Source organism: Populus alba, chromosome 11 (assembly GCF_005239225.2).
Source record: "Populus alba chromosome 11, ASM523922v2, whole genome shotgun sequence".
Lineage (NCBI taxonomy): Eukaryota > Viridiplantae > Streptophyta > Magnoliopsida > Malpighiales > Salicaceae > Populus > Populus alba.
Genome location: NC_133294.1, coordinates 15323245 through 15345171, shown reverse-complemented (window position 1 = coordinate 15345171; position 21927 = coordinate 15323245). Strand labels below are relative to the sequence as shown.

The window sequence follows — 21927 nt, the reverse complement described above, 5'->3', positions numbered from 1 at the left end:
CAGCGGCAGTTCATCAAGAAATTAAGAGTATGAATCAACTTCCTGCAACCAGCAGTTATGTTTCTCATCGTTTGCGGGTTCTTAATAAAATTCTTCAACTTTTGTCCATCCAGGTATCAAAATATAGCAATTTTGATTAAAAAAAAAGATGATAATTTATCTGTAAAGATTAACCTCTATCTTGGATTTTGTTAGAGGACTGGCTCACAAACTAAGGAATTGGAGTTGCTTTTTCCTGGGTTGCATCTGTGATTGATTTGCCAGTGCTATGGTGAGCTGGCTTGAAATTTGTTTGTTGGAATTTGGTTTTGTTTGTATTCGCCTCTTCTTTTTCTCGAGTTGATGAAATGGGTATGATGGAAGGTTTAGCTATCTTGAAGATTTGACATGTGATGTAAATTCGGTTTTGGTTATCGTTGAACTCAACTAGCTTCTTTGCAACAATGTTTTGGAGTGAGCTAACAAATTTCCTGTCTTCCCCTCTGTGGTCTGATTTTGAGTCATTTTTCTTTTTGCATCATCTCATGCATTTCTGTGTAACTTTTTTCATCATTGTAGAGGTTGCCGTTAGCAGTCCGGGTCCTCGCCACAGTGATTGAAGTTTTTCTGGTTCTATTTTCATGTGGGATATTGGCTGGTGTCATATAAGTGTCATCTTTGCATATCATATTTTAGTTATAAAGAAAAATTCTTTAATGATATATAGCCCTTTTGTACTGCTTATTATCTCAGAGCCCAGGGCTTAAGAGACGAAGATCCCCTCTTTCTGTGTTTCAAGACTACATTACCATATCACTTGTTAGGGCTTAGGAGAGCCTGTAAACTTCAGTGAGCGTTCTAGATTACAAGAGGCATTACCCTTTTCTGCTCAATTTTTATCTTCAATTTTTGTTCTTTTCTTCTTGCATGTCATAAATGTGTACGAAGTGAATGTTTCTAATTGCCAATGGATGCTTTGCTTGCTCATTTGTGATCATTTCATAAGTAATTCATTTGTGTGCCTTTCCTTAATGATTACGGGCTATCACCAGGGCCTAAACAAACACAAAAGACCAAGGGCCAAATATTGCATGTATGCTGTGCGCCTCCTCTCTTCCATTTGTTGATCAGATTTCTACTCTACAATGTTCCCATGTTCATAAACTGTGTTGTTTGGAAGTTTTGTTATTCTACTTAATTTTGCAGACTTGTCAAAATAAAGAGAAAAAACCATTGGTTTACCAAGATTATTGCGTGTAAAGTTGTTAGAAATGGTGCCCCTGCATAGTATCCTCTTTCCCTCTCCAGATTCTTACCCCGTGACACTCTGACTTTGTTTTTCTGTTCTCCATTTATCTTTCAAATTGTGTATGCTTATTGTTCTTCCTGCGAGTTCATGCTTCTTCTTCTTAGACTTGATTCATGTAAATTCAATCAACATTCCAATTTTATTTCCTTTACCTGATCATATAGTTATAGCACTTCCTTCCCATCATTTTGTTTTTTTGCATTGAATTTTCCTTGCAAAAGCCCATCTTCAGGAACTGGAAGCAAAAAGAATGTTAATCCTCAACCCTCACCGTCTTTGATAAATTTGATCTTGCAGGATTAGCATCATCGCAGAAAGTTAAATCCTCAGATTGTATTTCCCGAGGCATGATGGACGTGGCTTGCCCTTGTATGCAGTGCAGAAACAAATGCATCTCTGGTAGGCTGAAATTTAAAGGTTATTTTGATCGACACCCCTGAATCATTTTCTTTTTTATCTCAACGCTCAAATCATCAAGTGTTTTGACTGATACTCCTGCTATATTTCATCAGATTTAACTGCTATACAACTCACATGCTTTTCACAGAAATATAGCAAAAAGTTATCAAAAGGTCATGAAACTATTTTGATGATAATTTAATCATAAACATTAGGGGGGTGTTTTTAAATGCTTTTTTTACCAATATTTGATGATATTTTGATGTTTTCCAAGGAAGTGTGTGCAATTCACATGTTATTCAATAGAAAAACAGATGAGATATAATTGAAGGGGTGTCTTGCTCAGTGATTGAATAAAGAAAAAGAGAGAATTATTATTTTTTGATCATTTTAATATATTAATATTAAAAATAAGTTTTAAAAAATAAAAAAAATATTATTTTAATATATTTAAAAAAACAATAATAACCAAAATTTCATATTATTTTAATGCGCATGTCTTGGTCGTTCATTCGGTCGGGGGGATCTTTGCTTACACGTCTGCTTTATTCGGTGGTATCTGTGCTTAGACGTGTCTGCGTGTAAAGGAGGAGGTACAGAGATGGCGTACGGCGGAAGGAAAGAACAACTTAACTTGCCCAACGGTTCACGTTTCTTTTCTTTTCTTTTTTTTGCCTACAAAATAATCGTAAAAAGGGCAATTCTATTTGGATGACTTTTGAATTGGATTTTTTTTTTCTATTTTGATGACTTGTGAATTGGATTTGTTTTTGAAAAGTTGGCATGGCTTAGTAAAAGTTTTGAAAAAATAACACATGCAAGAAAAATATTAAAAAAATAACACATGCAAGAAAAAAATAACAAAGTTTTAATGCAGTTGCTATTTTGAATGATAGCTTTATAACCGCTGCTATTAACAACAATGTTTTTTAGATATTTAATAATGATAGAAAAATCTCAACTAAATGATTCTAAGCACACTATGAAAGATTATTAAACAAAATCCTAATTGGTTAATGATTTTATTTAGAATTATTTTTGGGTTAAGATATTTTATGGTTTAATTAATCACAAATAAAACCACTAATCAATTACAATCTTGTTTAATAGTCTTTTATGGTATAGTTAAAATCATCTTCTCAATATTTTTTTAATTCAAACACAATTTTTCTTTCCCTTTTTTTTCTTTCACATCTCTTTTTAATACCACATTCGCTTGTCTCCCTTCTTATTTTTTAATTAAATTTTGTACATGTTAATTAATTTTATTTTTGATTTATAAGTAAAATACTATTATTCTGGTTGCAAAACTAATATTTAGAATTATAATTGTGTTATTTTCTAAATATTTTATAATCTATTTTATTTTTACAATTTTTTATTAAAGTGTTAGAATGGTAAAATACCCTTATGAAATGTGAAAGGGGGCAAGTTTTTCGTAACATAAGAAATTCGAGGATAAAAACTGGAACCACTTTTTTAAATATGAAGCTGAGCTGTTGTAAATTACTCGGAAGAAACTTCACCTTTCCACGCTCCAATGCGTCCTACAAAAGCAGGTCTCTATACAAGAAATATGCGCATTTCTTATCAACTTCCCTTCAACTGCAAGCAGCTTCCCAAGGCAAATCGCGTTGACTCTCTTAAGGTTAAGATTCCTACAATTGGCTTTGCTGCTTGTGTTCTTGCATTAGCTCCAAACTAAACTAAACTGATCAACATCTTTTCAGACAACAGCCACATCAACCAAGCCGACCGGCAAGGTAAGCTGTGTTGTCTTCCGTTCATTCAATGCTCCTATTTATTTGTTTTGTTTTTCTACTGTATCTTGAAGTTAATGTAAATTGACAAATGTTTTTGTTTCTCTTTCCTGTGTATATATGCTTATTTCTACAGTTTCTGCCTGTAATATTTGCTACTTGGTATCATCGCCTACTTCTTTATAACTTCGTTGTGCCCTTTTTCTAATCTTTTTCGATATTCTTATTTGAATTAAATGATAAATTATAACTTCCATTCTTCTAAAATTAATTTAGTTCGTGCATGCAAGGATTCAACAATAGAAATGGTTAGACCGAACGATCCCTTTTGGGGTCATGTGGAGAAGATGGCAGGTGGTCTTTCTAGGTGCATGTTTTGCGAGTATGTATTTGCTGCTGCTACTTCAATATCGAGGATCAAATCACATTTCGCAGGAGTCAAACGGCGCGGAGTTAATATCTGTACAAAAGTGCCTAAAGAGATTCAAGAAGCATCCTATTTAGCTATTCATGGCTCAAGAAAGAAACTTAAAACCATGCCAAGTGAGGTAGCTAATAAGTTTTCTACTTCTTCACTAGAAGAAAAGAATGAAGTTGAAATTCTTGCAAGGGATATAGAAGAGGTGCTGATGGAATCTGAAAGCTCGGATGAAGTAGAGAGCAAGAGTCCTGCAGAATTGATCCAGTTTGTTGAAACTGGTAGCTCTGTTGAAGGGAATGTTGCTGATGCACACGAGACTGGAGGAACTGCATTGCCAGTAATGGATCTAGTTGGTCAATCAATTGAAAAAGACTGGCAAGAGATATATGATTCGGCAAAGGAGAACGATGATTTGATTTGTAGCAGAGAGGACATGGCTGGAGATCTGATTCAGGAAGGGTTGCATGAGACTAAAGGAGATGCATTGCTGACAACGGCGCCAGTGGGTCAAGCGTTTCGAAGAAATACGGATGAGATTTGTTCTTTGTTAAAGAAGGAGCAGGTTTTAACTATTGGTGTTTGTGGAAGGGGAGGGATGGGCAAAACAACACTGGTGATTCATATCCGTGATCTGCTTCTGAAAAAACCAAACTCTTTTCATCATATTTATTGGATTACTGTAACACAAGATTTTAGCATTTACAAGTTGCAGAATCTGATTGCCAAAAACATTGATTTAGATCTTTCAAATGAAAAAGATGAGAAGAGTAGAGCTGCAAAACTTTCAAAAGCATTTTTAACAAAACAAAAATCTGTGCTGATATTAGATAATTTGAGGAATCATTTTGATGTGGAGAAGGTGGGAATTCCTATCAGAGGGAATAAATGCAAGTTGATTTTTACAACTCGATCACTAGATGTTTGTAAACGGATGGGCTGCCCGGAGTACATGGTCAACGTGGAGCCTCTTTCTGAGGAAGAGGCTTGGACCTTGTTTGATAAGGAACTTGGGAATTATGATGTCGTCAAAGTGGGAAATTTGGCAAAATTTCTTGCGAGTGAATGTGCTGGTTTTCCACTCGGGATTAAAACAACGGCGAGAAGCATGAGGGGAGTGGAAGATGTTCATGCGTGGAGGAAAGCATTACAGGAATTGGAAGAATTGAAACGTACAAAAGGTAGCATGGAACTCGATGTGTTTCCGTTATTGGAATTTAGTTATTTACAGTTGAATGGTTTATCATTGCAACGATGTCTGTTATATTGTGCGTTGTTTCCAGAGGATTGCAAGATCAACAAAAATGACTTGATAGAGTATTTGATTGCTGAGGGAATAATAGAAGCTAGAGGGAGCAGGCAATCCCAATTTGATACGGGCCACTTCATGCTTGATAAACTTGAAAATGCCTGCTTATTGGAGAGCTTTATAACTGAAGATTGTGGATATGTCAGGATGCATGACTTGATTAGGGATATGGCCCTCCAAATTATGAATTCAAGAGCAATGGTTAAAGCTGGTGTTCAATTAAAAGAATTCCCAGATGAGGAGAAATGGACCGAGGGTCTTGTGCAAGTTTCTTTAATGAGAAATGACATCGAGGAAGTTCCACCAAACCTTTCGCCAAGGTGTACCAATCTGGCAACCTTGTTGTTATGTGGAAATCACAAACTGGAATTGATCACAGATTCTTTTGTCAAACGATTCTGCCTGCTCCAGTTTCTTGACCTCTCTTTTACAGCAATTAAGGAATTGCCAGGTTCCATCTCTGGTCTTGTGAATCTAGATGGATTATGGCTGAGGGGCTGTTACAAGCTGAGACATGTACCATCATTAGCAAAGCTCAGGAAACTGAAGACGCTGAATTTCAGAAATGCTCCACTTGAAGAGGTGCCTCATGGTATAGATTTGCTTTTCAAATTGAGGTATCTTAATCTCGACGGGACTACACTCAAGGAAGTTTCTGCCACTATGTTATTTAATCTCTCTAAGTTACAATTCCTCCACCTGCACCAGTCTTTAGGAGGTCTCAGAGCAGTTGAAGTAGAGCGAGTAGCAGGCTTGAGAAAGTTGGAATCTTTGAAATGCCATTTCTATGATCTTGTTGATTTCAACTCGTATCTTAAATCTCAAGAAGAGAGGCAACCGTTATGCACTTACTATATCACAATAGGACAGCTAGGTGACAATGTCTTTACAGATTTTATGCTTCCTCCAATCGCAAAGAAAGACACAAATAAAGAAGTTCGGTTATATAACTGCAATATTGGCGAAAGAGGAGATTTTCTAGCACTTCCTGAAGGCATACAAAAACTGGTGATTGCTAAATGCCTTGATGCCAGAAACTTATGCAACGTACAAGCAACTGGACTGAAGTCTTTCGTAATTTCCGAGTGCCATGGTGTGGAGTTCCTGTTCACGTTGTCCAGCTTTTCCACTGATATAGTTAAAAGCGTCGAAACTCTTCGTCTTTACTGGTTGAAGAACTTGCTTGCCCTCTTCGGCAGAGAAGGAACTGCTTTACAACCATTCCCATCTATTGGTACCTTTTCTTGTCTCAGAGTATTTGACGTGTTTAATTGTCCAAGTATAAAAAAGCTGTTTCCTTCTGGCTTGCTACCGAACCTCAAACACCTCGAAGTCATTGAAGTAGAATTTTGTGACAAAATGGAGGAGTTAATAGCGGCCGAAGAAGAAGACGAAGGCGGGATTATGGATGAAGAAAGAAACAGCAGCAGCCGTTCCATTGATGCCAGTGTGGAATTCAGGCTGCCAAATTTGCGGCTACTAAAATTGAGATATTTATCGGAGCTAAAAAGCATTTGCAGTGGGGTAATGATTTGTGATTCTCTCCAAGAACTTGATGTTTTTTACTGTTTGAAGCTGAAGAGGTTACCATTCTCTCCTGCCCTGCCAAAATCAATTCGAAAAATCCAGTGGTATCCAAAAGGAATGGTGGGAGTTAGTAGAAGGGGACAAGCGCAGTGCAAAGAACATCCATCAACCCCCTCCCTGATGCTGTTGAGCGAGAGGTTACATAAACTGCCTGGCCATTGGTTAGCCCCTCTTTTTCTCCATCTCTTAAGAATCTTTAATGCTCCTGTTGTTGATTTACATGTTTCAGACATGAGTTGTTTTTCTTGTTTTTTATCTCCTATTCCTTCGATTTTATAATGATATTCACGTCTCTTTTGCCCCTTTTGGACTAGGATTCATGCTTCTTCAAATACGTTGAGGAATTGCAAAGAAAGCTTTTGGAGTGCCAGGTGCCAAGTTGATAGCTACGCTATGTGCTCAGCATCTTTATGTACCTTTTATTCTCATTTAATGATAGTTTCTGCACTTGAACTATTGATGATGAGACTGTCGAACATTGATATTTTTTAATGTGGTTTTTTAATTTTAAGATTGTGATAGTGATAATAATTTAAAATGTTTTTTAATTATAAATGTATTAAAATAAGTTTTTTTTATTTTAAAAAAATTATTTTTAATATTAGCATATAAAAAAATCTAAAAATATATAAAAATATTTATTTTAAATAAAAAAAATAAAATTAAGGGAATTGAAAGACTATGTTCTTGGGCCATCATCTTTTGGATAAATGTTGCCCCTTCGTTAGCCCCCGTTTGATTTCAACATTAGGTCAAAAGACCAAGCCTTAACCATTGACCAAAACTGTCGATTAAAATCTTCATTTTTTTTGTTGGTATTTTGTGTTGAAATTATTCATATATGTTATGAAACACCAATCTACTTCCAACATAATTTCAAATTTTTTTAGGTTCGTAATATAGGAACTATATTAAAACTATACGGATAAATTAATGTTGTTTTTTAGGGTCTCTAACAAAATTGGAAGCATCACAACATATTTTCTATTTTTTTTACAATTTTGGAATATTTACATTCAAAAAATTAATAAAAATACTTTCTGATCTAAAAAACCTTGAAATTGTTTTTTGAAGTAGAACAATGATAATGTTGGACTCATTTACCTAATAATAATGACATCAACTAACAAATATACTAAAATGCATGAAAAAATCAACTCACTTCATTATTTACTATAATAATAGAGTGATGTTCATAGTCTGGGCAAAAACAAATTGCTTGCTTTTGATTAAGGGATATTTTAGTATTTTTACATGGATCATTTGTCATTATTGATTTGTATGAGAGTATTTTTTCTATACAATAATGAAAATAAAATAATAAAAATACCCTCAAGAGTAAATAAATCAATTGTTTTGGGTAGGGGTATATAGATATTTTCAGGTTTTTATATGCAATTGAATTACAAATATATCATTAGGTCAAGGATATTAGAGTTTTTTGCCTATTATTTTTGTTAATTGTTGGTTTGTACGGGGGTGGTGTTGTAATTTATCATTAAAATAATAATTTTTTATTTGAAAAGGTTGTGCTAGCAAGTGAGAGATGTCAATTTTTGGCGATGCAGTGTGTAACATGTCTTTTAGTGGTAAAAAATGGGTTTCCATCATATAGTCCAATTTCCTTGTCGTCTCCTCTTCCATCATAAAAGAGCGTGTTTAGTCTAAAGAGTTTATCTCAATAACTTTTTTTTTTTTGTCTCTCTCCTACCCTAATAAATATTATGTCCTTAGTGTTATTGGTATTTTAGATTGAGTCCCTATAGTCTTGATTTGTATATTTTTGTTATTTTTTCTTTTGTTAAAGTTTTATATGTTTTTAATTTAACTTGATTTCTAATTTGAATATATATAATAATTTTTTATTCAGCCCTTCTGCTTTTAATTTCATATTTTTTCTCCTTTGCCTTTTTGATAAAAAATTTTTTATGGCTTTTTAATTTTATCCTTCAAATGAAGTTTATGACTTTGGTTTTTTCAATGATAATAATGGTAATTTCAGTTTGGTCCCTCTTCTTTTGATTTCTTATTGTTTTCCTTGGTTTTCTTGTCAAAATTTTTATAATTTTTAATTTTATCCATTAAATCAATTTCATGGTTTTTATTTTTTCAACAACAATAATAAAATGCAACTCATGAACAGAGAAATTGCTAGTTTTTCTTAAGATGAAGAGGCAATGAATTAAATTATGAAAAACAAGCATAATGACTTGCTGTGATAAAATAGAAAAAGTTTCCTATAATCTGATCCTGTAGTTAACTTCCTTTTCTTCTGGCGTATTGAATAGCCTCCATAAAAATGCTGCTGGTTTCTTTGTGCTCCATTGCAACTGCAATTCAAGCTTTGAAAATTCTGTGAGCAATTGAGAATTAGATCAATATCTCGAAGTTTAATGCTGTGGCTGTCAAGAACGGAAGCAATGGTGATGCTTTAAGAGTGTGGATGAGGCCAGCAAATCAAAAAATAAGCATGTAGCGGATAATAGTTTTGCCGTAAATGGGGATCGACGGGGACCGACAGAAGCCGGAGAAGAGTGAAGGAGACGGGGAAACCAAAAAATTTCGTTTCTCAACTTATTTTGTCATCTTGGATGGAAGCATTGAATACGTGCAAATTGGATAAAATTAATCTACAGTATGAAAATACCTAGATTACTTATGGTATTTCACTGTTTATATAAATAATAAAAAAATATTGATATATTTGTAAAATTTAATTATAATAATTTAGTGTTGTGGCTCAACTAATACACTTGTAAAGCCACAAAGTCACGAGTTTGAATTCAAATCTTGTTAGTAAATGACATATCCTCTAGATCCTCGAGCGTAAACAGCCTGCTACTATAGGCCAAACTTATTTTTAATTTTTTGCACTTTGAAAAAAATTATAAAATTCACCTGCTTTTCATTTTTATTTTTAACATGATCATAAATACTATTATAAAATGATATTTAAATTTTAATAATTATTTTCTAGGTATATATATATGATATACAAATACTAATGATAAATTGTTCATAATAGTTCAATTCAAATATTTTTTTTAAAATATATTTTTAACATAATTTTATTATAATTATGATGTTTGTAGATTTCAATCACATTTTTTTTAAAATTGCATTATCAATAATAAAATCTTTGTTTTATAACAAAAACAATGGTTTTGGTTAAAAACCATGTGTTCAATAAAATTAACAAGAAATACATTAATAATTTTTTTTTTATCATGATTGAAAAAAAAAAAATGTAATTTTAGATTTCATAACAGTAATAAACAATTTCTTAAGACTTGGACATTTTTTGTTTTGTGTTTAAAGTTTATATTTTTTTATTAACTTAGGTGTCCGAGCCAGTTTGTGCATATCTTAATTAATTTTACGGGTCCCTAAAGTTAACGATTATATAAACTATAGTTACCCTTGAAGGTTTATGAAAACTCAAACTGGTGATAACCTCTATAAAACAAATCTAGAATATAATTAGTTATACCTCTCTAGTTGCCTTTAAAGTTTATTTGTTTCTCACAATGTAGCCATGAATACAAACTAATACTTAATTAACTTAAGGGATAAATTTATTGAATGTCCATTAAATCTGAGGTAAAATCAATAAAATCAAAAGGGCTCAATTTGTAATGAAAAAAAAATAAAATTGGGGCTAGATTGAGTTTCTACTCCAGTAATGAATCACCATACAAACCCAAAGTATTTATTTTTATTCAATCACTGTTTTTCATTACGACCAGCACAAAAGCAACGAAGTTTTTAAAAGTTTAATAACAGTTGATTTTTTTAATATTTATTATTTAAAAATATATTAAAATAATTTTTTAATTATTTTTTTAAAATTATTTTTAACATTAATACATTAAAATAATCTAAAAAAATAAAATATATTAATTTAAAATAAAAACACATAAATTGTTTTTCAATTTACCACATTATCCCTGCTTTTGATTTTTTATTCTCAAACAAAAATAATTTTTTGCACATCGTAACATAATTTCCTTGCTCTTACAATTTTTTTTTTATAATATTGAGTACTTTTGATTTTTTTATAAAAATAAAATAAACTAAATTATGGATAAAATTTCCTTACCCTTTCAATTTTTTAATACATTTTTTATTAAATGAATTTTCTATTAAAATCAATATATATTTTAAAATGAATCATGTGAATGTTGTTTTTTCAAGAGTTAATTAAAAAACATCGATATTATGAGGGGAAGTTGAGCTTCTTAAAATATAAAATATAAAGGGGGACTTGAAAATATTATTGATAACAGATATTTGAAAAAAAGATAAATTTTGGTTTTTTTTTAATTTATTGTTGGGTGCTTTTTAGGTTTTCTAAAGAGCACCTTCTTATAAAATGATTTTTTTAGAATAAAATTAAATGAACTATATGGGCACAATTTCCTTATCATTTTTCTTTTAAAAAAACTTTATAATATTTTTTATTTTATTTTTAAGTGTGTATTTAGTAAGATAATATACGGTTTGTTTTAATTTAAAAAGTATTAAAAATATATTTTTTAGATTTTTATTTTTTCTATCAACATATCAAAACTATAAAAAAAATTAAAAATTTAAATTTAATATTTTTTAAATAAAAAATAATTTAAAATTATTTTAAAAAGCATGTTTAACCGAAAAAACAAACATTAGTTTGACTTTATTTTTTAATATTATAATTTAAAAAATATCTTTTTTATATTTTAAATTTAGTCAGCTTCTAGGAAGGTGAATAATAATAATAGTAGTAGAATAGCTCGAAATTAGAATTGCCTTTAGCTTGGGTTACCCACTAGGGCTACATCCTTTTCACATCAGCCTACATCTGTCTTTCCCAATTCGCACTTTCCCTTCAGCTGCAGTGCTTGCTTCCTTGCTTTTTTCAGATTTTATAATCAGATCGTTCTGGAAATCATCCTCTTAAGTTTGGACAACATCTGTATCATTACAGGTAAACAATAACCTAATTTGTTTCATATTATTTATTTATTTATTGTCTTTTAACTATAATTAGTTCTGCCTGCTTTGTAGATTTTGTTTGGAGTTGGAGATCCGATCAGACTATAATTATTTCAGAGACCTATTTGATTTCATGTTCTAACCCGCCTTATTCCTCTCACACAGAATTGAAGATAAGAGAGGAAGTTTGCTGCTAGTTAACCTGTCTATGCTCCTCTGTTTCTGTTCTAATTAACGTCTTCCAAGTTACATCACCTTATCAGCCGGCACGGTACGAAGTTTTTTTCCTTTGCCTAGTCCTATTTTGAAATTATCTTGTATGTCATCATGCTTATTTATTTTTTTCTATTTTTATAAACAGAAGAATTTATGCAAGTTTTTTATTTGGTGCAATTGATTAAACTTTCATTTTATTGAATGTTTTGACATTTTTTTTTTATGTTATAGGGACGCTAAAGTACAAGGAGAAAATGGTTTTATCAGATGATCAATTCCAGGCTTACGTTGAGGAGAATGATGTTGGTAAGAAGTGTAAGTTCTGCGGGCATCTATTTGCGTTTCGTACTTCGATTTCAAGGATCAAATGGCACTGGTCAGGTACTAAAGGGCATGGTGCTGCGATTTGTAGAGAAGTGCCTAAGGATGTTCAAGAAGCAGCCTTTCTAGCTATGGAGGGTGCCAACAAAAAATGTAGAATTAGAGCTGACTGGTTAATTAATGTAGATAACAAGACAGATAGATTAGTGAAGCCTGTTGCAGAAGCTAGCTCTTCTGGTGGCCATACTCCCAACAAAAGTGATGCTAGAGAAAATGCGTTACCCACTAGCTCTTCGGAGTTAGCGGGTAAAACATTTGAAGAGAATAAGAATGCCATCTTGTCTTGGTTAATGAATGATGAAGTCTTATGCATTGGCATTTATGGGATGGGAGGTGTGGGTAAAACTTCACTGATGAAACATGTTTACTATCAACTTAGAAAAAAATCAGGCACTTTTCATCATGTTTACTGGATCTCTATACCTCAAGATTTTAGCATTTATAAATTGCAGAATCTTATTGCTAGATGTCTAGGTATACATCTTTCAAATGAAGACGACGAGATCCTAAGAGCCCAGGAACTTTCAGAAGCATTTGTAATGAAATTGCAGCCTTTCCTCATTTTGGACAATCTGTGGGACACTTTTGATCCAGAGAAGGTGGGAATTCCTGTCCAAGAGAAGGGATGCAAGTTGATTCTTACAACTAGATCATTAAAAGTTTGTCGAGGGATGGGCTGCCTGCAAAAAATCAAAGTGGAGCCTCTACCTTGGGAAGAGGCTTGGACTTTGTTTAGAGAGAGATTTACACATGATGTAGTAATTTCTCCAGAAGTTGAGCAAATTGCAAAATCTGTTACAAGGAAATGTGCTGGTTTACCTTTGGGAATTATTACAATGGCAGAAAGCATGAGGGGTGTGAGTGACCTGCATGAGTGGAGGAATACATTGGAGAAATTGAAAAAATCTGAAGTTAGGGACATGAAAGATAAGGTATTTCCGTCATTGAGGTTTAGCTATGACCAGTTAGGTGATTTAGCACAACAACAATGTTTCTTATACTGTGCGTTATTTCCAGAAGATTATGGGATTAGTAGGGAGGACTTGATAGGTTATTTGATTGATGAGGGAATAATTGAAGGGATTGATAGCAGGCAAGCAGAATTTGATGAGGGCCATACGATGCTCAATGAACTTGAAAATGTCTGTTTGTTGGAAAGTTGTGATGATTATAATAATGGTTATAGATCTGTCAGGATGCATGGCTTGATTAGGGACATGGCCTGCCAAATCCTGCGAATGAGCTCTCCAATCATGGTTGGCGAAGAATTACGAGACGTGGATAAGTGGAAAGAGGTTCTTACAAGAGTGTCCTGGATAAATGGTAAATTCAAAGAAATTCCTTCTAGCCATTCACCAAGGTGTCCCAATCTTTCAACCTTATTGTTACCCTATAATTACACTTTGAGATTTATTGGGTATTCTTTTTTCAAGCATTTGAACAAGCTCAAGGTTCTTGATCTGTCGGAGACAAATATTGAATTATTGCCAGATTCTGTCTCTGATTTGGAGAATCTTAGTGCATTATTGCTCAAAGGTTGTAAGCAGCTAAGGCATGTGCCATCATTAAAAAAGCTTAGGCTACTGAAGAGGTTGGATCTCAGTGATACCGTACTTGTAGATGTGCCTCAAGACATGGATTATCTATCCAACCTCAGGTATCTTAAACTCAATGGATGTAGTCAGAAGGAGTTTCCTCCTGGAATATTACCTCAACTTTATCGCCTGCAATTCTTTGCACTAGATGATTGGGTGCAGGGACAATATGCTCCAGTAACAGTTGAAGGAAAGGAAGTAGCATGCTTGAGGAAGTTGGAAACTTTGGAATGCCATTTTGAATGTTTCTCTGACTTCATAGGGTATCTCAAATCTTGGGACGGGACCCTATCACTAAGTACATACAAATTTTTAGTAGGACAATGGAATGATAACAAAGACTATTTACGTGTATTGGAATTTTCTGGAAGAAGTAGAAAAGTATGTTTATATAACTTCAATATCAACTGCAATCGAAGTTCTCCATTTTTCCCATGTGACATTCAAGAACTGGTGATTTTGAGATGCACTGATGCAGGAAGTTTATGCGACGTCTTATCATTACAGTATGCAATTGAACTAGAGTGCATTAAAATTCAGCTGTGTTATAGAATGGAGAGCTTGCTTTCATCTTCTTGGTTCTGCTCTACTTTGTTACCACCGCCATCTGATGGTATATTTTCTCATCTCAAAGACTTCCATTGTCATGGGTGTTCAAGTATGAAAAAGCTGTTCCCTCTTGCCTTGCTGCGAAACCTAGCAAACCTGGAATTGATTTCAGTCGAGGAATGTCACAAAATGGAGGAGATAATAGCAACAAGTGTAGACTGGGTTGTGGGTGAAGAAAGCAGCAGTAGCTGCAGTTCCAGCGAATTCGATCTCCCAAACTTAAGACGTCTCAACCTTGTTTATTTGCCAAAACTGAAAAGTATATGTAGTGCCAAATTGATTTGCGGTTCTCTCCAAAAGATCAGAGTAAGAGATTGTCCGAAGCTAAAGAGGATACCAATCTGCCTTCCCGTGCTTGACAATGGCCAGCCAAGTCCCCCCCCATCTCTTGAAGAAATCGATGTAGATCCAAAAGAATGGTGGGAGTCGGTGGAGTGGGACCATCCTAACACTAAGGATGTACTTCTTCCTTTTGTAGTTTTAGGTGACGGTTCCAGAGTCTCAGACTGCTCGAAGAAGATGAAGACCGAGGAAGAAACATAAGAAAAACGTTTGTAAGTTTTACTGGCAAGCTTTTTTTAGCCTTTACTTGTCCTCTTCATATATTTTTCATACCACCCTTTATGGCTTTTAACCTCTCTCTCTCTCTCAACTAAAATCACTTACCCACTTTTTAAGTATAAAAGTCCTTCGATTCACATGTTTCAACTGGTACCTAGTTGGATTCTCAACTAATTTTCTAAATCCTCTCTGTGCCCCGTTTGTACATGCAGGATCCAACACCCTGTGAATGCTGATGCCGGATCAATTTTCACGGAGCACCTACTATTTCAGAAACCGGTATATTGTAGCGTGCATTTTCCTGTATTTCATGCCGTTTCTACTCTTTTTTTTTTTTTTTAATATTTGAAATACTGTGATGAACCTTCATCGGAAATTATATAACTACTTTGACTTATGAAGTTGTAATTTCAGTTGCTGCACTCATAGAGGCTTTCCTAGATTTCATTTGTTTTGTTTTTTTCTTAAATATATTTCATCTCATTTCATGCTTCCATTTCTGCGATGAGCATCCCAGTCTTCTTTCTCTACAATTGTGCATTAATTTAGACAACAAATTGGAAAAAGTTAACAGCAAGAAGAACATTCCCAGCTGCATATATTTTATGAAACAGAAATAAGAAAATTACACCTCATCTGTGTAGATTGTTAAAGGAAAAGCTAATCCAAGAAAATCAAGCCAGTTCATGACACCAAGAAAATCAAGGAGAGGAATCTTTTCTGCTACTGTCAATTAATGTAAATTGATTTGTTTCCTGGTTTGTAAACAAATCAAGCTTATTTTTAGGAAGTAGAATAGGATTGGACTCATAGATGGTTCAATCAAAGAATCAGATGCGAGAAGAGTGTCCCTTTTCTTATTTATTTCAACTTCAGATTTTCACGGACTATTTTGAATTATTTTTGGATCTCTAACATGCTTTTATCCTCTCATATTTGATATTTAAAATTGTGATCTATATACGAGGTGTTTTCTAGTATTAAATAAGTTATTTTTCTTAAAAAAAATATAAAAATAATAAAAATCTTTCTTTCAAAAATATATTTATATATTTTAAAATTACATATGGCCATGTTTGTCTAAAAAAAAGCATGTTTGCATTATAATACAAGGAATGTTAAAAAAAAAAACTACAAAAAAAAAAGAATTGCATAACTTAGCATTCCTTGAAAATACCAAAAAAAAAAAAAAATTGTTTTTATATTTGGATGCATCATTGGATAGCAAATTTATTAAATCCATAAGGACTTGTTCTAAATACCAAAAAAAAATTAATTTGTTTATTTTAATACCAAATAATTATGAACTTATATGTAAGATATATTTTTCATATTAAAAAAAAAAATACAAAAACATGTTTGAGCTCTAAAATAGCTAGATTTACTTAACCATAAAATCATAATTCACTTTATTGGTGTGGACTAGCTTTTAATTAATAGATAGACTAATGGTTAGATAAAATACATAATAGTATTTAAACTTTGAAGACCAATTAAAAAATGATCAAAATATTAGTATGGTGAATTTAAATTTTTTTTTAATTGATAAAAAAACATAGAATTTTTTACTTTTTTAACACAAAAAATTTGATTTGTGAGGAATCTTATAATTATAAATAAAAAAGCTTAATGGAATATGTTTATCATTTTAAATTTTGGTGGTCCTGCATTTTTTTATCAATCTCTTTGTTTCAAGTAAACCTATAATACTCAGGAACAATAGAATTTCTCAGAGAAAATCTTTTCATGTCCTGGCAAAGTAAAAAAGAAAGTTGTTTGATTACAGGGTTGTGTTTGTATGTCTTTTAACAGTATTCTAGTATAAAAAAACATGAAAATTAATTATTTTTTGTTTTTTTAATGGTTTTGATGTGTTATATCATAAATAAAAAAATCTAAAAAAATTTATTTTTATTTATTTTCAAGTAAAAATATTTTTAAAAAGAAGAGAAGTTTAAAATTCTGGTATTTGATTTTCCCGAATGCAAGGTATTATTAATATAGTAAGTAGTAAGCATTAAGCATGCGTGATAACGAAAATGTAATTGGACGGTCAAGATGATGGACATGGACACCCCCGGTTGATCCCACGAACTAGTTGACGTGGTTGTAATTTAATAATGTTATATATTCTATCAGAAGAAGAAAGGAAGAGGCGGGGATAGCTCAGTTGGGAGAGCGTCAGACTGAAGATCTGAAGGTCGCGTGTTCGATCCACGCTCACCGCATTTTTTTTACTCTTTTTTCTCCTGTTTATGATTTATCTTGGATTGTTTCATAATCGAGGAGTACGATTTATCTTCCTAAATGATATCGATGATTTTGGGAGTTGTTTCACAATCACAGAGTTTGAGCAGACAAGCATCTTGTTTCTACACAACAGGTGGTTTCGACTCAATTTCTATGGTCTATCAAAGGTGAACCATTTTGTTAAAATGAAGCAGCTGCACGGATCTGCAGACAGAAATCACATGAGTATCTCAAATCTATGATAACGAGTAAGTCAAGCTACATCAATCACATCAATGTCTCTTGGAGTCCTCTCCAATACTTGGCAGTTGAAGAGCAAAATTGAATTGCTTCTGCTAAATTACACCAGTATGCGCATGCAAGCAATTCTGACGATGATGATCGATAGACCATTCAGCTATAAAGTTTAACCGAAACTACTTTGTCATCTCTTGTTGGGACAAAAATCAAAATGGGATCAGATGTGCTTCAAAACTTCTCCTAGAACAAGGCCCCACTGAGTCCAGTGGGTCCCCCCCTGCATCAATGGAAAAACTGGATTCAGAAATCTACTAACAATAAAATATGGGTGTTAAGATTGCAGTGCATTTCTCGTTTCCTTATTGCATCAATACTCGCGGGAATGGAGATGCGTGAACCGAGTATGTACCTGGCAATATACGGCAAAAGGCTCCCTTAGGGGCCCATCACATGATAATTCACTTGTGCTCCCATCAATGAAGGTTCCATCAGCGAAGATCACCTGGTACATTATATTTGAGATACTCATGTCAGAAAAACTACTAAAATTCTAGTTACAAGCGAGAAAATAATCACAAAATTATAAAGAAATTATCAATATACAAAAAGTTCCCCTTGTCTTGAGCTAATCCATATGACAAAATCCATTTGTGCAACACCAGTATAGCCACTGCCTCGAGTATTTCACTCGACATTAAAAACACAAAGATGTATCCTTTTATTAATCTAGTAAAGTGATCAAGATGGCGAAAATGAGAACTTGAATTGATGGAACCCATGCAGTTGGCCGTAGGACTAGAGCATACTGCCCTAGAGGCAGCACTCACATTGAGCTTCAAAAAACTTTTTAACTGCATTGTAGTATAAAATTCAACGTAAATACAGCCAGGCAGTACCTCTGATGCATATCCAGGAGTCGAGCCTGCAACTGGTTTAGTATATGAAGCTACAGGGGAGCTTCTTTGAACAGCCTCACAGAAAGCGATGAGAAGCTCACGGCTACCAAGCTGCACTGCCTGAAAATCAACGAGAATTTCAGCTGCCAAAGTATCTCAGAAGAGCTTAGAACAAAAAAATAAAACAAACCTGGACTGTATCATGACGGGTGACACGAGGTAGGGGCTGCACTTTATATCCTTTAGATGCCATGACTTCAGCGATTAGAAAAGCCCCCTTTATTACAGAAGAAACGATTAACCCACCACCAAACACAACAGAGTATTATGGCAACTACGGACATGCATAATTGAATACCTTGATTGCCTCGCCAACCATTTGAGGTGAAAGGAACAGTCCCTGGAAATAAGCTCGCATTACATCACCAGGAGTTGAGCCGCAATCTATCCCAAGCCCTGGCGCAGAGAGACGAGCAGCTGCTGCTTCTACCCATTTTTTCTTCCCTGCAATATATCCACCACATGGTGCAATGGTTCCGCCAGGATTTTTAATCAAACTACCTGCAATCAGATCTGCACCCTGCCCCACCATTAACCAAGAAAAAAAATAAAAAAGCTACCCTTCTTCAGCAAAAGGATGAAAGCTACATCACATACCACAGCTGGAGGTTCAATGCTTTCAACGAATTCACCATAGCAATTATCCACCATGACCAAGCAATTAGGATTCTGCATCTTCAAGTATGCATTTGAAGGGACATTGATGAAAATGAAAAATGTTAAACAGTAGATGACACAGCAGTGTAAAAAGGAGTAACAGAGCACATTGATTTATTAACTACATGATCTATAAACAAGCACCGATCTTGAAAGGAATAAAGGAGGGAGAGGCAACTAATTCCACGATTTTACAATTTTACCACTCAAACCAACGTAAAACCACAGCAAGCATACAGATCACATATGCATAATACAAAGCATTTTGAAATGAGCCAACTTCACTGACAATTTCAGATCATGATCCTCAGCAATTACTGCATATTTCTATGTTCATACCTTGATCATCTTTATAGCCCTCCCTATCTCATTTACACTTAAACTTTGACGCCAAGAATAACCACATGACCTTTGAATGAGGGCACATTTTGTATGAGGCTTTAAAGCATGCATAAGACAATCCCAGTCAAGTCCACCATCTTCAGCAAGCTGTGATATCATAATGTAAGAAAACTTTTGCAAATGAAATTTGAAAAAGAAAAGAACAGAAAAACTTGCTTAGTTCTGCTATTAGTGACATACAGGAACTTCTCGGTATTCCACGCCAAAATCTTTCAGGGAACCCAGTCCATTGGAATCCCTCTTTCCAATAACTTCCTCTAAGGTGTCATAAGGAGCACCAGCAACTGCCAAGAGCTGGCAATCAAATTAATCTAACTCCGCCTTATGGAAGCCAATTAAAGCAGAGAACATTATAAAACTACTGACATGGCTTTCCAACAGAAATTGAAGAGAAGAAAACCTCAAAATAACAGCTCACCTCATCTCCTGGCCTCAAAAATGCAAACAACGCACAGGTAATAGCATGGGTTCCTGAGAAAAACTAATGAATGACCAAAGGGGCAGAGAATTAACAAAGCATACTGGATTAAAAAAGAATAACATTAAGAATCAAGGATACAGATAGAAAATAGAGCAAACCTGTGAGCGAACTAGTGCAGATTCAGCCCCAACAATCTCTGCAAAAGCTTGGTCCAGTGCTTCACGTCCACCAGCTTCATCATGACCATAGCCAGTGGACCCGCTGAAGTGCTGGTTATAACCATAAGTATGGAAATATAAACACCACCATATGTGAATATATTTATTCATTCTTAGAGAGGAAAACAGGTAAGCACACATCCAAAGGTACTTATGCCATGGAAAGCAGCTATTTGTCTTTACACTGTATGACACATATGAGAAACCTTAAAGGTAACCTGAAACTTTATTGATAACCATTGAATATCATCTTGCAAGTTTCATATAAATAGTTTTTGAACTTACATGAGATCCAAGCCTAGCATTCTGGAAAGCTTTAAGAACACGAGAAGTATTGCATGCCACCAAATTATCCACAGCTCTGAACTCTGAATGCAAGGAGTCTACTGCTTTCACAACCTGCATATTAGTCATATGGGTCAAGATTCAGTGGTCACCACATACAGTAAGCAGTACATTGAAAGCAAATAGAATGTCTAAAACTACAATGAAAGCATTCTAGTTCATGGATGGTGTAATAAGTATACCAAATCAGAAAGTGTAGTAGAGGATTTTAGTATGAATGCTTGACTGCTGAGTAAATTGTGGGAATCACATGAGAAAAATAAACGTAGCTCATCCCAAGTCTCAATTCAGAAATGGTGAATTGAGGTAGAGTAGACCGATGATCCTGTAGTCATTTGATGCATCTAATGGGAAGTTTTTCTCATCTTTTGAAAGCCAGAACACAATCCGCAGCTTGGACCTACCCACCGTTTTACCACTTGATGATAAGCCCGCAGGCAGAAAACCTTTCCCTCCATATCCAAAATACCATGAAATTGATTGAAGATATTAATTTCTAGTCATTTCCTACATATCCCAGCAACAAAAATCGTTGTCCTCAGAAAAGACCAATAACCAATCATTATATTGAAAATAGGAAACCAATAAATTTATTTGTATTGATCTTTCTTCCTTTTTTCCAATCTCTCATAAACCAAAGATACAGTCTTTGTCTCATCAAACATAACATTTTAAAACAATGAGATAACTACAACCACAACATAATTTAATCCAAGTCTTTCATTTCCCAGCACTTTCTATGCAACCAAACAGAGCAACAACCAGATTAAACTACTGGGTTATTGAAAACTAACATTTCGAGTCAAAGAAAGTAAAGGTTCTCTAGTCCTAGCAGAAAAGGGCTAAACTTTCAGTTTTATTATACTACTTTGCCGCATTTTCTATTGAACTAAACAGAGAAGAGAGCAAATTGGAGTAATGGGTTTTTGGGTTCATTACCTCTGGAACAAAAGGACTTTCATTGTGCTGAAATGAAATTTGAGAGCTTGAAGGAACTTTAACTGATGGCATGGAGACTCTCACGGAGTTTGCAGGATAAGCAACAGGAATGGCGCAGGATAAGGTCCACATCTTCGTTCCAGTCTCTCAGAGCTGCTGCAGGTTAATGTAGCAGCAGTGTAATGACTTAACAAAACAATAGAGCTTTTTTATTTTTTTTTTCCATCGAAAAAGATGTTTTATTCGTTAATTATAATTTAGATACTGTATCAAAATAATTTAATTTATTTTTGTGATATAAAAAATATTAAATAATACTTTGATCATTATTGACTATATTTAATTTAATAAACATTTTGTTTCAAAAAAAATATTTTCTTTTAAAACATAAAATACACTAAA

The 21927-nt window shown here is 33.8% G+C and overlaps 3 protein-coding genes and 1 non-coding gene across 11 annotated transcripts; 3 read left to right on the top strand and 1 right to left on the bottom strand.

The window, feature by feature from the left end:
- The first annotated feature begins 242 nt into the window (after positions 1–242).
- Positions 243–7275, top strand: LOC118047539 (probable disease resistance protein At4g27220). 7 transcript variants are annotated; one of them, XM_035056864.2, is made up of 6 exons: positions 243–271; positions 1586–3335; positions 3418–3450; positions 3738–5046; positions 5149–6922; positions 7076–7275. In XM_035056864.2, the coding sequence occupies exons 2-6, from the start codon at positions 3228–3230 to the stop codon at positions 7251–7253; spliced, it is 3402 nt and encodes a 1133-aa protein (XP_034912755.1). In that variant the 5' UTR covers positions 243–271; positions 1586–3227; the 3' UTR covers positions 7254–7275. The 7 variants fall into 7 exon arrangements, with proteins under 7 accessions (XP_034912755.1, XP_073268742.1, XP_034912753.1 ...); XM_073412641.1 differs by having other exon boundaries at positions 250–271; positions 1586–1687; positions 2257–3335; positions 3738–6922; XM_035056862.2 differs by lacking the exon at positions 243–271 and having other exon boundaries at positions 1580–1705; positions 2257–3335; positions 3738–6922.
- Positions 7276–11535: 4260 nt separating this feature from the next.
- On the top strand, positions 11536–15519 carry LOC118047541 (probable disease resistance protein At4g27220). Of its 2 annotated transcripts, none has more exons than XM_035056870.2 (4): positions 11536–11727; positions 11901–12006; positions 12183–15090; positions 15310–15519. In XM_035056870.2, exon 3 carries the CDS (start codon positions 12206–12208, stop codon positions 15077–15079), a length of 2874 nt encoding a protein of 957 aa, XP_034912761.1. In that variant the 5' UTR covers positions 11536–11727; positions 11901–12006; positions 12183–12205; the 3' UTR covers positions 15080–15090; positions 15310–15519. The 2 variants fall into 2 exon arrangements, with proteins under 2 accessions (XP_034912761.1, XP_034912763.1); XM_035056872.2 differs by having other exon boundaries at positions 11808–12006.
- A 1733-nt stretch (positions 15520–17252) lies between these two features.
- On the top strand, positions 17253–17325 carry TRNAF-GAA (transfer RNA phenylalanine (anticodon GAA)). The gene has a single exon. It is a non-coding gene; the product is annotated as a tRNA-Phe (tRNA).
- A 170-nt stretch (positions 17326–17495) lies between these two features.
- On the bottom strand, positions 17496–21717 carry LOC118047542 (uncharacterized). The gene is made up of 12 exons (XM_035056873.2): positions 21526–21717; positions 20527–20640; positions 20182–20292; positions 20021–20083; positions 19783–19896; positions 19540–19689; positions 19141–19218; positions 18842–19063; positions 18674–18760; positions 18484–18603; positions 17997–18089; positions 17496–17864 (listed from the first exon to the last, which is right to left on the bottom strand). The coding sequence occupies exons 1-12, from the start codon at positions 21655–21657 to the stop codon at positions 17805–17807; spliced, it is 1344 nt and encodes a 447-aa protein (XP_034912764.1). The 5' UTR covers positions 21658–21717; the 3' UTR covers positions 17496–17804.
- Positions 21718–21927: the final 210 nt, after the last annotated feature.

Coding starts and splice junctions, on each gene's coding strand:
- LOC118047539 (XM_073412641.1), top strand. CDS start 3,228: ATGCGTCCTACAAAAGCAGGTCTCTATACAAGAAATATGCGCATTTCT. Junction 3,451..3,737: donor CAACCAAGCCGACCGGCAAG/GTAAGCTGTGTT, acceptor CGTGCATGCAAG/GATTCAACAATAGAAATGGT. Junction 6,923..7,075: donor CATAAACTGCCTGGCCATTG/GTTAGCCCCTCT, acceptor CTTTTGGACTAG/GATTCATGCTTCTTCAAATA.
- LOC118047541 (XM_035056870.2), top strand. CDS start 12,206: ATGGTTTTATCAGATGATCAATTCCAGGCTTACGTTGAGGAGAATGAT.
- LOC118047542 (XM_035056873.2), bottom strand. CDS start 21,657: ATGTGGACCTTATCCTGCGCCATTCCTGTTGCTTATCCTGCAAACTCC. Junction 18,090..18,483: donor CTCCTGGATATGCATCAGAG/GTACTGCCTGGC, acceptor ATAATGTACCAG/GTGATCTTCGCTGATGGAAC. Junction 17,865..17,996: donor CTTTTGCCGTATATTGCCAG/GTACATACTCGG, acceptor CCATTGATGCAG/GGGGGGACCCACTGGACTCA.